Source organism: Lipophrys pholis (assembly GCF_963383615.2).
Source record: "Lipophrys pholis genome assembly, chromosome: 16".
NCBI lineage: Eukaryota > Metazoa > Chordata > Actinopteri > Blenniiformes > Blenniidae > Lipophrys > Lipophrys pholis.
In genome coordinates this window covers 26,670,260-26,685,602 of record NC_137634.1, presented here as the reverse complement: position 1 = coordinate 26,685,602, position 15,343 = coordinate 26,670,260, and the positions used below count along the sequence as shown (strand labels likewise).

At 42.1% G+C, this 15,343-nt stretch overlaps 1 protein-coding gene across 2 annotated transcripts; it reads left to right on the top strand.

Annotated features, from left to right (window-relative positions):
• The first annotated feature begins 6,951 nt into the window (after nt 1-6,951).
• LOC308122320 (uncharacterized protein) lies at nt 6,952-14,308 on the top strand. 2 transcript variants are annotated; one of them, XM_080484078.1, is made up of 4 exons: nt 6,952-7,184; nt 7,971-8,049; nt 11,493-11,734; nt 12,089-14,308. In XM_080484078.1, the coding sequence occupies exons 1-4, from the start codon at nt 7,159-7,161 to the stop codon at nt 12,204-12,206; spliced, it is 465 nt and encodes a 154-aa protein (XP_080340204.1). In that variant the 5' UTR covers nt 6,952-7,158; the 3' UTR covers nt 12,207-14,308. The 2 variants fall into 2 exon arrangements, with proteins under 2 accessions (XP_080340204.1, XP_080340203.1); XM_080484077.1 differs by having other exon boundaries at nt 7,007-7,184; nt 11,472-11,734; nt 12,089-13,223.
• Nucleotides 14,309-15,343: the final 1,035 nt, after the last annotated feature.

The following is a 15,343-nucleotide window of genomic DNA, read 5'->3' as shown; positions in this document are numbered from 1 at the left end:
CTCACACAATATAAGCCATTTATGTATTTATTCTAAATAGAAATGATTAGAGCTATTGATTGGAGTTCTTAAACTATAGGATGTATATTAGACAAATATACAGTACATATTAATGACAGAGCAGAAGGAATGTGAAAAGCTGGTTAATTATTTAATAAACATCAGGGATCTTCAGTAAAACAGTAAAATAATTGTTTGTATTAGTAGAACATTTCTGATCAGCTGCTTTTATTGTTACTGAACTCCAAGGAGAGGAAGAGTAAAATAAAGGTTTATTGGAGGTAGAAGTAATAGTAACACTGTACTATACATTGTACTTTATACAGTACTGTACATGGTACTAAACACAGTACTGTACATTGTACTATACACGATACAATACACTGTGATATACACAACATGTACGTATGTGACAGAAAAAGTACTGTTTTACAATAATGTTCTAAAGTTTAGATCTTCATATAAAATATCAGGTGCAAATCACTTCCTGCTGATCCAGAGAGGAAACAGGTTCTTCTTCCTCCTCCTGCTCCTCGCTCGGTTCTGCCTCCTCCTCCTCCTCCTCCTCCTCCTCAGCTTCAGGGTCCATCATCCAGCCATGACAGCCACTGCGTCATCAAGTACTCGTGTTCTAATTCTCCATTAACGCCGATGCGTCCTCGTAAATTTGCATTTCCGCACTTCCGAGGACGCTGCAAGTACTTTTTTGTGACGTAGGCGAGTACACACTGGTGTTCTAAGAATTGGAAAACAGCCAAAGAATGTGGAAGTTGTGGCCGCAGCTCCGCAGCCGCCCAAAGCCGTGAGCTTTCTTTATCTGTGACACAGTGAAATCCTTCTCAATCTGAACTGCAGCGTTCATCTCCTGCTGGATCTCCTGTTACTGAGAGGAGCGTCTGAACCTCGTCAGAAGGCCGCGGTGCTGTGGATCAACGACGTTTCAATAAACCCAGTCAACTAAACCACCAGTGTGTGCAAAGAGACCTATGTGAAGAATAAGAGGAGTGTATATGACAGATGAGATATTTTAATATTGCCGACTTGTTGAGAGCAACGATCGTCACTACCAGTCAGCAGAGGTGTGGAGGAACGACGCTTCATGTTCACAGTCTTAGAGAGCGGCAGTTATTAACTTAATGATAACTAATCCTGAATGACATTGAAAGCCACACCACTCACACTCGTGGTTCTAAAAACCCAGATATCCCGATTTAATAATATTATAGCGCCATTTCTCAAATGTGTATTTTTTAACCCTAGAACAGTAATGTAACACCTTCACTATAGTTAGGAATATTTTTCCCCAAAAATCATACTTCTCATTAAAATATATTAAAGTACATGGCAAATGAATTCGCGAGCTCGAAGTTATGTTGATCAATAAGTCTGATATTTGAAGACATTAAATGTGTGAGATGAATCTGGCTTCAATTCTCCACTTCACCTTCTCTTCCGCCAGGTTCCCCGTCTCCAAAATGAAAGCGCAAGATCCACAGTTGACGTACCAGTACGCACGCTCCCCCGCAAAGTTTATTTTTTAGATCACAAACTCTGCGTAGGAAGTGGCGTACGCATCTTTCAGGACCTGTTTTGTGCTTCAGCACCTTTATAAATGAGGCCCCAGAGCATGTACAGGTTATGTAGACCCCACTTCCTGTTTTCAGCAGGTGGCGCTATGGTGGAGTCTCTCTCTCTCTCTCTCTCTCTCTCTCTCTCTCTCTCTCTCTCTCTCTCTCTCTCTCTCTCTCTCTCTCTCTCTCTCTCTCTCTCTCTTTCTCTCTCTCTCTCTCTCCATGCTGGGGGTGTGTGAGTGTGTGTGGAGCGCTTGGTAAAGTTTGAGTGTGTAAATTGTGTTTCTGCACTTTAAACTTCGGTGGTTCTCTTCCTCTGGTTCTCCATTCACTGGTGGAACAGGGACTAGTGTTAGAGGATCAGTATGTACCAGTGTCACCACTGTTCGTACCCTCCACCCGGGTCACTGTGTCCAGGGTTCCATTGTTTATCCCCAACCAGCTGCTGGAGAACCAACTAGCCAGTTTCAGGAAGTTCTCCGGCGGCCTCAGGGAAGTTCATCTGAACTGTAGAAATGATAAAGTGCAGCAGGTCCAGTCCCTCCACAGACAGGCCTTCATGTACCTGAGGTACCCGGAACCCTGGAGGTGTCATTTAAAGTGAAATATGGTGACGGGTTCTACACGCTGTACGCCAGTGCGGGGAGCATGAGGTGCTTCCTGTGCGGGGTTGTTGGACACAAACATCTGGGGTGTCCTCACAGAGAACAGCCTGCGGACGGCGCCATGGGGCACGCCATGCCACGGGCCAGAGGCCGGGGGCGACACGGCCGGCCCACAATGCTCCCAGTGGGTCGCGGACGGAGTCCCCGACCCCGGGCGCTGATGAGGCTTCTGAGCCGCAGGTAGAAGGGCAGGAGGTGGAGGAGGCTGCAAGCAGCAGGAGGTGGAGGAGGCTATAAGCAGCAGGAGGTGGAGGAGGTGGAGGAGGCTGTAAGCAACAGGAGGTGGGAAATATGTCAATCTCAGATAAGCACCGCCTTTTTCTCCAGTGACCAAACGCACAGGTCTTTTTCACCTGATATGTCAGTGGAGAGCCGCGATGTGTGATTAGTAGTTCACACAAAACAATTCTACAGGTACACAAAACAATTCTTCAGGTACACAAAACAATTCTACAGGTACACAAAACAATTCTACAGGTACACAAAACAATTCTTCAGGTACACGACTCACAGTACAAATTCACTTTTACAAGTGGTCAAACCTTTTTCAACAATAATACCGCCATACTTTTCTTCTGTTCTTCGACGGGGATGTCAGGGGCGAGGCAGGGAGGTCCGATAGGTCGACGAGCTGAACTGTGGATACGGTTTGATTTTATTTTCTGGGGTTTGCTTCATGTATACATATTCCTATGTATCACTTATGTTCCGCATGTACTTGGGCAGGGGTGCGTTTGGTGCGTTAGGTGCGTTAGGTGCATTAGGTGCGTTAGGTGGTCACCTGGGCAGAGGGGCTGCGGGGGTGCGTCTCCTGTAAACTGATTGATATACATTGTTGAATAGATTTGTGGTTTTTGGCTCCCATACTCCATACAATACTTTTGATGTATTGCAGCAGTTGTGCAGTGCAGAACAATGACAGATTCTATTGTTGTTATGTCATCGATTGTCTGTTGTTTTGTCTTTTGTTTTATCTGTTGTTTTGTCTGTCGTTGTATCTGTCGTTTTATCTGTTGTTCTATCTGTTGTTTTATCTGTTGTTTTGTCTGTTGTTTTGTCTGTTGTTTTATCTGTTGTTCTATCTGTTGTTTTATCTGTTGTTTTATCTGTTGTTTTATCTTTTGTTTTATCTGTTGTTTTATCTGTTGTTTTATCTGTTGTTTTGTCTGTTGTTTTGTCTGTCGTTGTATCTGTTGTTTTATCTGTTGTTTTATCTGTTGTTTTGTCTGTTGTTTTATCTGTTGTTTTATCTGTTGTTTTATCTGTTGTTTTATCTTTTGTTTTATCTGTTGTTTTATCTGTTGTTCTATCTGTTGTTTTATCTGTTGTTTTGTCTGTTGTTTTGTCTGTCGTTGTATCTGTTGTTTTATCTGTTGTTTTATCTGTTGTTTTGTCTGTTGTTCTATCTGTTGTTTTATCTGTTGTTTTATCTGTTGTTTTATCTTTTGTTTTATCTGTTGTTTTATCTGTTGTTTTATCTGTTGTTTTGTCTGTTGTTTTGTCTGTCGTTGTATCTGTTGTTTTATCTGTTGTTTTATCTGTTGTTTTGTCTGTTGTTCTATCTGTTGTTTTATCTGTTGTTTTGTCTGTTGTTTTATCTGTTGTTTTATCTGTTGTTTTATCTGTTGTTTTGTCTGTTGTTCTATCTGTTGTTTTGTCTGTTGTTTTGTCTGTTGTTCTATCTGTTGTTTTGTCTGTTGTTCTATCTGTTGTTTTGTCTGTTGTTTTGTCTGTTGTTCTATCTGTTGTTTTGTCTGTTGTTTTATCTGTTGTTTTGTCTGTTGTTTTGTCTGTTGTTTTATCTGTTGTTTTGTCTGTTGTTTTGTCTGTTGTTTTGTCTGTTGTTCTATCTGTTGTTTTGTCTGTTGTTTTGTCTGTTGTTCTATCTGTTGTTTTATCTGTTGTTTTATCTGTTGTTTTGTTTGTTGTTTTGTCTGTTGTTTTGTCTGTTGTTCTATCTGTTGTTATATCTGTTGTTTTGTCTGTTGTTTTATCTGTTGTTTTGTCTGTTGTTTTGTCTGTTGTTTTATCTGTTGTTTTGTCTGTTGTTTTGTCTGTTGTTTTATCTGTTGTTTTGTCTGTTGTTCTATCTGTTGTTTTGTCTGTTGTTTTGTCTGTTGTTTTATCTGTTGTTTTGTCTGTTGTTTTGTCTGTTGTTCTATCTGTTGTTTTATCTGTTGTTTTGTCTGTTGTTTTATCTGTTGTTTTGTCTGTTGTTCTATCTGTTGTTTTATCTGTTGTTTTGTCTGTTGTTTTGTCTGTTGTTTTATCTGTTGTTTTATCTGTTGTTTTGTCTGTTGTTTTATCTGTTGTTTTGTCTGTTGTTTTGTCTGTTGTTTTATCTGTTGTTTTGTCTGTTGTTTTGTCTGTTGTTCTATCTGTTGTTTTGTCTGTTGTTTTATCTGTTGTTTTGTCTGTTGTTTTGTCTGTTGTTCTATCTGTTGTTTTGTCTGTTGTTTTATCTGTTGTTTTATCTGTTGTTTTGTCTGTTGTTCTATCTGTTGTTTTATCTGTTGTTTTGTCTGTTGTTTTGTCTGTTGTTTTATCTGTTGTTTTATCTGTTGTTTTGTCTGTTGTTCTATCTGTTGTTTTGTCTGTTGTTTTGTCTGTTGTTTTATCTGTTGTTTTGTCTGTTGTTTTGTCTGTTGTTTTATCTTTTGTTTTATCTGTTGTTTTGTCTGTTGTTTTATCTGTTGTTTTATCTGTTGTTTTGTCTGTTGTTTTGTCTGTTGTTTTATCTGTTGTTTTATCTGTTGTTTTGTCTGTTGTTTTATCTGTTGTTTTGTCTTTTGTTTTATCTGTTGTTTTGTCTGTTGTTTTGTCTGTTGTTTTGTCTGTTGTTCTGTCTGTTGTTTTGTCTGTTGTTTTGTCTGTTGTTTTGTCTGTTGTTTTATCTGTTGTTTTGTCTGTTGTTTTATCTTTTGTTTTATCTGTTGTTTTATCTTTTGTTTTGTCTGTTGTTTTGTCTGTTGTTTTATCTTTTGTTTTGTCTGTTGTTTTATCTTTTGTTTTGTCTGTTGTTTTATCTTTTGTTTTATCTGTTGTTTTGTCTGTTGTTTTGTCTGTTGTTTTGTCTGTTGTTCTGTCTGTTGTTTTGTCTGTTGTTTTGTCTGTTGTTTTGTCTGTTGTTCTATCTGTTGTTTTATCTGTTGTTTTATCTGTTGTTTTGTCTGTTGTTTTGTCTGTTGTTTTGTCTGTTGTTTTGTCTGTTGTTTTGTCTGTTGTTTTATCTTTTGTTTTGTCTGTTGTTTTATCTTTTGTTTTATCTGTTGTTTTATCTTTTGTTTTATCTGTTGTTTTATCTGTTGTTTTGTCTGTTGTTTTGTCTGTTGTTCTATCTGTTGTTTTATCTGTTGTTTTGTCTGTTGTTTTGTCTGTTGTTTTGTCTGTTGTTCTGTCTGTTGTTTTGTCTGTTGTTTTGTCTGTTGTTTTATCTTTTGTTTTGTCTGTTGTTTTATCTTTTGTTTTATCTGTTGTTTTATCTGTTGTTTTGTCTGTTGTTTTGTCTGTTGTTTTGTCTGTTGTTTTATCTGTCGTGACTCTTCAGAGCCCTGAAGGGGGGATATGAAGTATATTTTCTTCTTGTTGGACATCTCGTCAGTGTGAGATCTGAAGAGACATCTTTTTCTTCTTGTTGGACATCTCGTCAGTGTGAGACCGCTATATGAAACCATACGTTCTGACATGTCGTTCTCTCGGGGTTCGCCCCGGTGATATAGGAAGCTGCATGCTTCTGTCCGGGGAGAAGCATATCGACCCGCTGTCTCCCGCAGGCTTGAAGCTTCGTCTGTGAGTGTGATGCCACCAATTTTATAATAAATACTTTTATGCAAGTAAGAAGGAATCAGCGAAGTCCTTTTCATCAATGTCAACCAGTTCTTTTGTCTGAGCAGCTGGATGGAAAAACAGTAACAGGAACATTAATGTGAATAAATGTTTTTTTGTTGACATGAACCGTTGATAAACACGTTTGGTGCAGATATTTTCCCTTCTTACTTGAGTCTGTTTGATCTTGCAAAATGAAACACAATTAGTTATGAATCAATAATTATTTAATCTTGATTAATGAGAATGCAAAGAATGGGTGATGTGCTGTATAGAGACAGAATATAGTAAAAGTCATTGATACTGCTCATAATGTTCTGGCTCCTCCCAAAGTATAAATCACAAAATTATAGCTATTCTGCCACAAAAATAAACTTTCAGAGGATTTGTTACACGGCTCAATATAAATGAACACCAGGACACTCTTGAAAGAAGACTTGGAAAGGAAAACATGACATAAATATAGAAATAATTAAAAAACAAAATTGAATGTTCTGTGTTCCTTGCAGTAATAATACAATAACCCCTTTGTCACTCCGAGAAAACAAAGCTGTTCTGCAAGAATAACACCACATTGAATATAACCACAAACCTCTTTGATTCCTTAGTTGACAGCTCTTCCTGATATTTTCATTATATGACTACCAGAGGCTCTGCAAAAAAAATAACCTGAATTATTAAGATTGTGCAAAGCCTGCAGAATGAATCACCCTGTAAAATAATCTGAGCGATGTCAGCGCTGTGTGGAGCCGGTCGGCTCACCTGTTAATCTGGATGTGTCCCCCACGCTGCTGCACACTCACATGTTACATAAAGGTTTAGTTTCTAATTGAGGATGACACTAAGCCGGTCAGCTTAGGAAGCAGGTTTGCACGTCTGTGTCAATGTCCAGTGTTGTGTGCGTCACCAAACAGGACATTGGGGAAAATGAAGGGAGGGGTGGAGAGACAGGGGGAGGATGGGCTGCTATGATGGAGGAAAAGATGCTAAAGCTGTGACAGAAGGACAGAAAGTGATTGAACAGTGACTGCCTTTCACGAGAAATACTCCATTCTGTTGTGGGTTTTGTTGGAATATCTTCTCAGTCTTCGGTGGAGATGAGCTGCATTCCTGCGTCACACAGGTGAGACATCTGCCAGGAGCTTTAAACTAGAGTAACCATCAATTACAATGAGTAGCTGTATTGTATCCTGTTCTTACTGACTGGTATGTACATAAATGTACATAAACAATGTGACTTTTGAAAAATGTTTTTCATTACATCAGAAAAAGCTAATATGTGAAAGGGAAAATACACACACACACACACACACACACACACACACACACACACACACACACACACACACACACACACACACACACACACACACACACACACACACACACACACACACACACACACACACACACACACACCAAGCATATTGTGTCATTAAGCGCTTAACCTCCAGATTACCACTCTTCCTCCCTTATCACTCCAGTTAGGTACTTTTCTGTTGTAGAAAATGTTTCTGTGAGAAATACTGCAGCACTCCCTCAATTCTGTGAAAACATGTTTCTGTGCTGTGTCAGACCCTTCAATCTCAGATATAGCTTCACAAATATGACTTCATATGAGGAACTATTAGTCAAGATCAAAACTCTTCTAAGTTCAAGAAGAAAGAAACCGTCTGTAAAACACTGGTGCTTCATTTTGGGCTGTGAACTTTAAAACAAATACCTTTTCAGTTTCTCCTGCTGCCTGTTATATACTCACAGCAAAGTCTGTGTGTGTGTGTGTGTGTGTGTGTGTGTGTGTGTGTGTGTGTGTGTGTGTGTGTGTGTGTGTGTGTGTGTGTGTGTGTGTGTGTGTGTGTGTGTGTGTGTGTGTGTGTGTGTGTGTGTGTGTGTGTGTGTGTGTGTGCAGTATGAATAGAGTTCTGAGTCCAGTCGAGTCCCAGATGGAGGAGAGTACTGCTCAGAGGCGAGGCAGCAGAGCCTATCAGGTACGTTTAGTTTGAATATACCCTATGTACTCTCTATACTTTGTTGAATATGCGCATTCTAAAATAGTTTTTGAATATAATATGAACAGAGAAACAAGTTTGAACTCATTGATCTATCTTTGGGTGAAAGCTTCTGGAGCTTAAACATGTTACGTGATATAAGATCTTTGAATTTTTAGAGGAAGGATTAAGAATCTCTGAGGACAAATGTTCCTCTTGCATCTTTTAATCCTAACTTGGGATAAAAATAGGAACTGATATCCCTTTGGCATTTAAACCCTGAAATTAAACTGTTCATCATGTCGTATTAATCTAAACACAAACCCGTTTTTTCCCTGAGAGGACTCATGGACACATCGTCTGCAGTGCTGCTGTGCTTATTCTGCATATTTCCACATTTGTGCCTCAGTTTTGTTTCAGTTTTGTTTGAGTGACTTTATAATCTTTAAGTTTTTGATCTCGTTGTGTGTCTTTGTGTGTGGATCAGTCCCTCGTAGCCTGGGATTGAAAGTGTGGAATTACAGTGGCAATATGACTTTATTAGAACATACATTTACATTAAAAACTGCATATCTGCATTAACTCATTGAGTCAGGTTGGCTCCTAAAACGTCTGCTGTTGAGACCATGAGATGGGAGAGTGATGCTGAAACTTTGGTCTGAAACACATCAAGATCAGAGGTGTGAAACATCTACAGCCTCACTGAAGTGGCTGAGCACTTTAATTTTATTTGTTTTAATTACACCGCATACAGGCTTTCAAAAGGACTCCTCCAGAGTGCCATTGAAAGTAGAGGGGGTTTTCATTTAAGCTGAACAATGTTGACTTTCCACAGTCTCCTCTTGGTAGGATAACCAGGATTAAATCTAAATAAAAAGTCTCAGAAGAAAATAGAGTTTCATCCAATTACTTTGTTCACTCATTTACTTTTATGACTAACCCTGACCATGACCCTGACCCTGACCCTGACCCTGACCCGTAACCCTAACCCTGACCCTGACCCTGACCCTGACCATGACCCTGACCCTGACCCTGACCCTAACCCGTAACCCTAACCCTGACCCTGACCCTGACCCTAACCCGTAACCCTAACCCTGACCCTGACCATGACCCTGACCCTGACCCTGACCCTGACCCTGACCCTAACCCGTAACCCTGACCCTGACCCTAACCCGTAACCCTAACCCTGACCCTGACCCTAACCCGTAACCCTAACCCTGACCCTGACCATGACCCTGACCCTGACCCTGACCATGACCCTGACCCTGACCCTAACCCGTAACCCGTAACCCGTAACCCTAACCCTGACCCTGACCCTAACCCGTAACCCTAACCCTGACCCTGACCATGACCCTGACCCTGACCCTAACCCGTAACCCTGACCCTGACCCTGACCCTGACCCTGACCCTGACCCTGACCCTGACCCTAACCCTAACCCGTAACCCTGACCCTGACCCTGACCCGTAACCCTGACCCTGACCCTAACACTAACCCTGACCCTGACCCTGACCCTGACCCTGACCCTGACCCTAACCCGTAACCCTGAGCCTGACCCTGACCCTGACCCTGACCCTGACCCTGAGCCTGACCCTAACCCTAACCCGTAACCCTGACCCTGACCCTGACCCTGACCCTAACCCTGACCCTGACCCTGACCCTGACCCTGACCCTGACCCTAACCCTAACCCGTAACCCTGACCCGTAACCCTGACCCTGACCCTGACCCTGACCCTGACCCTAACCCGTAACCCGTAACCCTAACCCTGACCCTGACCCTGACCCTGACCCTGACCCTGACCCTGACCCTGACCCTGACCCTAACCCGTAACCCGTAACCCTAACCCTGACCCTGACCCTGACCCTGACCCTGACCCTGACCCTGACCCTGACCCTGACCCTCAGCTCTGACTAGAGAGGAAGACACACCACAGAAAACCCCAGCCAGCTTTCTTTACTTTCATTTGTTGACATTTTGAATGCCATTTGTGCCTGAGGAAGACCTCAGCAGGTCGAAACGTTGCACAGAGGCATGTCTATTGATTTTTATTTTTAAAACCGAAAGGGTATATTATTTTTTTTTGTTTGTTTATTATTTTTAACCTAAAGTTAGGTAAACCTTTTTTAGTTGATTGCACACATATTATATACATATAATTCTTGTTTTATTTTATTTTTTTGAACCTAAAAACAGGTTGATAATTTTTTTTCAATTTTTTTTTTTTTATTGATATTCTTTATAACTCCCAAACAAAATGTATTGTACACATACATACAAATCAAAACAACAACAAAAAATGTCTTTTGACGATTGGGAGGCGTCGTGGTCGAATCCCTGAGGAAAACTTCCAGCGTGGGTTTTCGGGGTACTGGGGGAGGGACAGCGCACCTCCTGACTCCCGTAGATTCGGGGGTCAGGGACAATTTGTTTTCCCTAACCCTGACCCTGACCCTGACCCTGACCCTGACCCTGACCCTGACCCTGACCCTGACCGTAACCCTGACCTTGACCCTGACCCTGACCCTGACCCTGACCCTGACCCTGACCCTGACCGTAACCCTGACCTTGACCCTGACCCTGACCCTGACCCTGACCCTGACCGTAACCCTGACCTTGACCCTGACCCGTAACCCTGACCCTGACCCTGACCCTGACCCGTAACCCTGACCCTGACCTTAACCGTCTGGGCTGGTCACAGTATCTCACGGTTCCTGGGTCACCAGCAGGAAACACTGATGTACCAACACGACAATGCCACTTGCCACCTAAGACACAATTAAATCATCGGTGTCAGTCTGTCTGTATGACTGTTAGCAAGATTAAGTTAAAACTACCGCATAGATATTGTTGAAATTTTAACCACAGATAAATATTCGGCCATGGAAGATTCCATTACATTTTGGAGGTGATCCAGAAACTTTTTTTCTGAGTTTAGGTCAACCTTTGCTGGACATCAGAAATCTCTGATTGCTCTTGTTGGTATTATTATCATCGTCGTCGTCATCGTCGTCGTTATTTTCATTTTTATTATTCAGCGTCATTGATGTAGTCAAGGTAATCCATTTTCTCCAGGCCCTGTGAGGCCAACGGCCTTTAATCTAACGTTAAACCTGCCCCTGCTCAGGTATAATTTAAATCTTGACTTAGACCTGGATTAGCTCTAGTCTCCCTTCAAGAAAGGTAATTATTTAACTCAAGACAAGGACAAGTCTGAGACTATTTTAATCCTCGTCTGAGAACGCCATTTCACTAAGTCCTGGTTTACAGTGTGATTTTGTCTTGAACTCGGCTTTGTCCCTATAAAGTAAGCAAGGCCGCACTGTTAGCATGGATGGATTTGGTGCTGTGGCTGATGGCGCTACTGTTTAGTAACCTTAATAAGTATTGGTTAATCAATCACATCACAGCAACTATCTGAAGTAGTCTGCCTGCCTCCTGGTGCAGATCTTTCCTGAAGCCAACCTGAGCGAAGAATCAGACATTCCTGAAGACTTTCTCTATAAGAGGGAGCGTCTTCCCTCCATCGTGGTGGAGCCCACAGAGCTCAGCGAGCAGCAGAGCGGCGAGCTGGGCTGGCCTTCACGCTGCCCCATGGGCCACAGTGTGGAAGAGGAGGAGGAAGACAGCAACTCCTTCCACACAGAGGCCTCTGTGGACAGAGAGCAGCAGGAGGACATGGACGAAGGGTAAGACCCTCAGCCTCACAGCTTCAGACCCGTTTCAGCTGTGCACAAAATTCTCCTAATTTACTGTGAAGCACTTTGTGACTCCATGTCTGTGAAAAGCGCTATAGAAATACACTTTACTTACTTACTTAAATGTCAACACATGCTGTCCACTACAGTTGAAATGCTGTCATAACGATGATGTCACTGTGGAGATTGTCCTCCAGGTAGGAGTCCACCTAGACCAGATCCTGCCACATGCTGTGTTTAGTTTGTTTACATGTGTTTTTCTTTGGGCTCCTCGGGAGTATTTGACCAACGGTTGCTCCACTGCTTATCTAAACGACTGCATGTCTCTCCATCTTATTGCTGCAGATCTGCTGTGCGAAAGTCATCAATTGGACCTTCTCAGAGTCAGCTTTCCCTTTTCCGACTGACCCCGCCTGCCTCCCCCACTCCCCCTGAGGCTGCCCCGCCCTGCCTGAGGAGCTGAATCACCACGTCTCACCTGCACCTTCGTGATGTGTTAACCCAGGATAACTCACCAACTCAGTGGTTGCACAATTAAGTTGAATCTTGACTAAAGAGGAAGTCTCTCCAAATAAAAGCTTTACTGAATCAAACTTTGGCTTCAGTCAACCTCAGAAGGTGTGATCTGAGGTCTGGACATACTGTATTACTGCTAGTGAATGATATCAAAGCCATTGTTACGGCACTTGTCCTATAGGGAGTGTTGACGTTCAGCTTTGGGGCACAGCTATAGGTCCAGACACCCTGTAAATACTAAACTGAACTCCCACCAGCCCCAACCAGCAAGAACAGCCTCTCAACTCGGTTTAAACGCACCAACATTAGATTCCTTTTCACAGACAGTGACACAAGCATGAGAAGCAAACATTGTCGAGACCATTTCTTAATCTCAAGCTTAAATCCCTACAATGCTAAATCTTTACCAAAATGTGATTTATACTCCAACAGAAGGTGGATCACTGACACGCAGCTGAGGAAGGTGGGACCAGATGATAATCCTCAGTAGAACCACACCCAACCGTTCCTTTCAATAAGGAAAATAAATGTACTATTCTCAGTCACTCTTTTTTCCTTTTATGTGTATGTCCTGAAAGGTAGTGTTTAAAACAAACCTAATATTGGAAAGACATCATTTATCTTGGAGATATTGAAGATTTGACCCTGGAGTATTGGTTTTGAACCTGCAAGAGGAGAGATATGGAAAAGGTCCAGAGAAGTTATGAAATGTGTATAAAAGGCTTGTACAGATTTGAAAACAGCACAAAAGGAGTCTGGAGTCTGCAGAGCTGCTTTTCTGGGATCTGTGTAATAACATTTTTCCTTTCAACTGTGTGCTCCGGTGTGTATATTCCATCACCAAAGTTTAGATTTTTATTTTTAATAAACCTTTCAAATGTGTTGAATTCTGCCCTTTCTGCCCTGACTTCCCCATTGTGTCTGATATGTGTGGTTTTGATGGATTCCTGAATAAAAGAATTTGAAGAATAATTTGGGTGAATGAGGGAATAGTGAGATGAATGACTCAGCTTACACTGATTGAATTTATTGAAAGAACCTAAGTGAGATACATTCCTTGTTTCATTCAGTCCACGTGGTTTCAGCCTCCCCACTGAGAGGGTGAAGGAACATGCAGACTTCACACTGAACACTCCTGAATCAGAACCCGGGACATGCAACTTGGCAGAACAGAAAATAATTTCACAACAAAGCCATTGATTGTTTATCGGAGGCGGAATCCGAAGGCTCATAATCAGTCCTCCTTCAATCTCCAGCCATGAGCCGCTCTGGAAGAGGTGAAGAAGACGGGGCTGTTAACGGTGAAACCCAGTGAGCTTGCTACTCCAGCTGTGGTGCTCGAGACATCACAAGCTCACAGGACACACTGGCTGACAGTGCAGCCGCTATCGGCAAACTGGAGGAAGACCTGAAGATGAGATCTAACTCTCTGGATACAGAAATACATGTGGTCCAAACCTCAGTGACCGACCACATCACACATTGGTGACCTGGAGGGACGTGCAACCAACCACGAGTCCCGTATCACCGATCTCAAGAAGCCGTGTGAGGAGCTGCAGGGAATCAACAGAACTGCGAAATGTAAGCTGACCGACCGCGAACGTTCTTCAAGATGCTGAAACATCAAAATCATTCGTGTATCAGAAAAGCTAGAGAAAGGGAACATCGTCTGTGATGGAGTTTTTGACAACTTTTTGGGGCAAACAACATCCACAGTGGCCTCAAAGTGGACTGTGTGCTCAATCTTCACCTGCATGACCATGCTCCAGGATTGCTAGAAGCCAGGAGAAAGTCCTGAAATGGCGCCCCCTGCTGGCTCCCCTGTTTTTCAATGGAGTCCAGATCAGACTTTAGACTTTAGACTTTAGACTTTGCTTTATTAATCCCTTGGGACGACTCCGTCAGGGAAATTTGAGTTCCAGCAGCTTAATAGAAGAGAAGCAGCACACAGAGGACAACAGAGATGAGTTACAGAAAAAGGTAACTAACCTTAACTTAACTAAATATAGAAGTGGCACAAAGAATTAGACTCCTTGTAAAATATAGTACAAAAAATATAAAATAATATAAACTCTTAACCAACCTTAACTTAGCTACATATAGAAATGACAAAAAGAGTAAATAAAACTCCTACAAAAATTTAGTTCAGAAAATAATATAAACTCTTAACTAAACTTAACTTAACTAGATATAGAAATGATAAAAAGAATCAGCCTCTAACAGAATCTAGGAGTGAAAGTGACCGAAGGTTAAACTGCTCGGTGGTTACAGACACAATTATTAACCAGGAGGATCATTTGCAGTGAAGAGACACTTAGATATTGCAGAGTTTTGCATTATGGGATGTGAGATGTAGGATGGTGAGGTGGATGAGGTGAATGAGGTGGATGAGGTGAATGAGGTGGATGAGGTGGATGATCAGCGGATGATCAGCGGATGATTAGCGTATATCCAGAAATTCTACCTGAAGTGTCTGAGCAGTGCCGAGCCTTCAACGGTGTGAAGAAGAAGCCGAGAGATGGTGAAATTAAACACTACATCCTCTTCCCCGCACGACTGATATCATTTATTATATATTAGGCTACACTTTACTCTTGTGCAAAACTTATGCAAAACTTCACTCCTTTTATCCTTCGATCTCTCTGCTTTGCCCCAAATGTAAGTCAGTGGAGGGCAACTTGCCCCGAGCTGATTAAGTTCTGGTCAGATATTTGGAAGTGGTTTTCAGAAGTATACAACTGTGATATTCTACCAGACCTACCAGATGAGGCTTTGGAAACCTGAGAATGACCTGGTAGAAATCACCAACTTGCTGTACATGGAGAGTGTGAGATACAGTGTGTCTCTCAGCTCAACTTAACTTAACTTAACTTAACTCTTCATAAACTCCACTGGCTTCCTATCCAGTGCATCAATTTCACCATCTGAGTCCTGACAGAGTCCCCCTTGAACTGCCACCTTATCGCGGTGGGGGAGTTTGAGTACCCGAATGATCCTAGGAGCTATGTTGTCGGGGGGCTTGCCCCCCAGTAGGGTCTCCCAAGGCAAACTGGTCCTAGGTGACGAGTCAGACCAAAAGCAGTT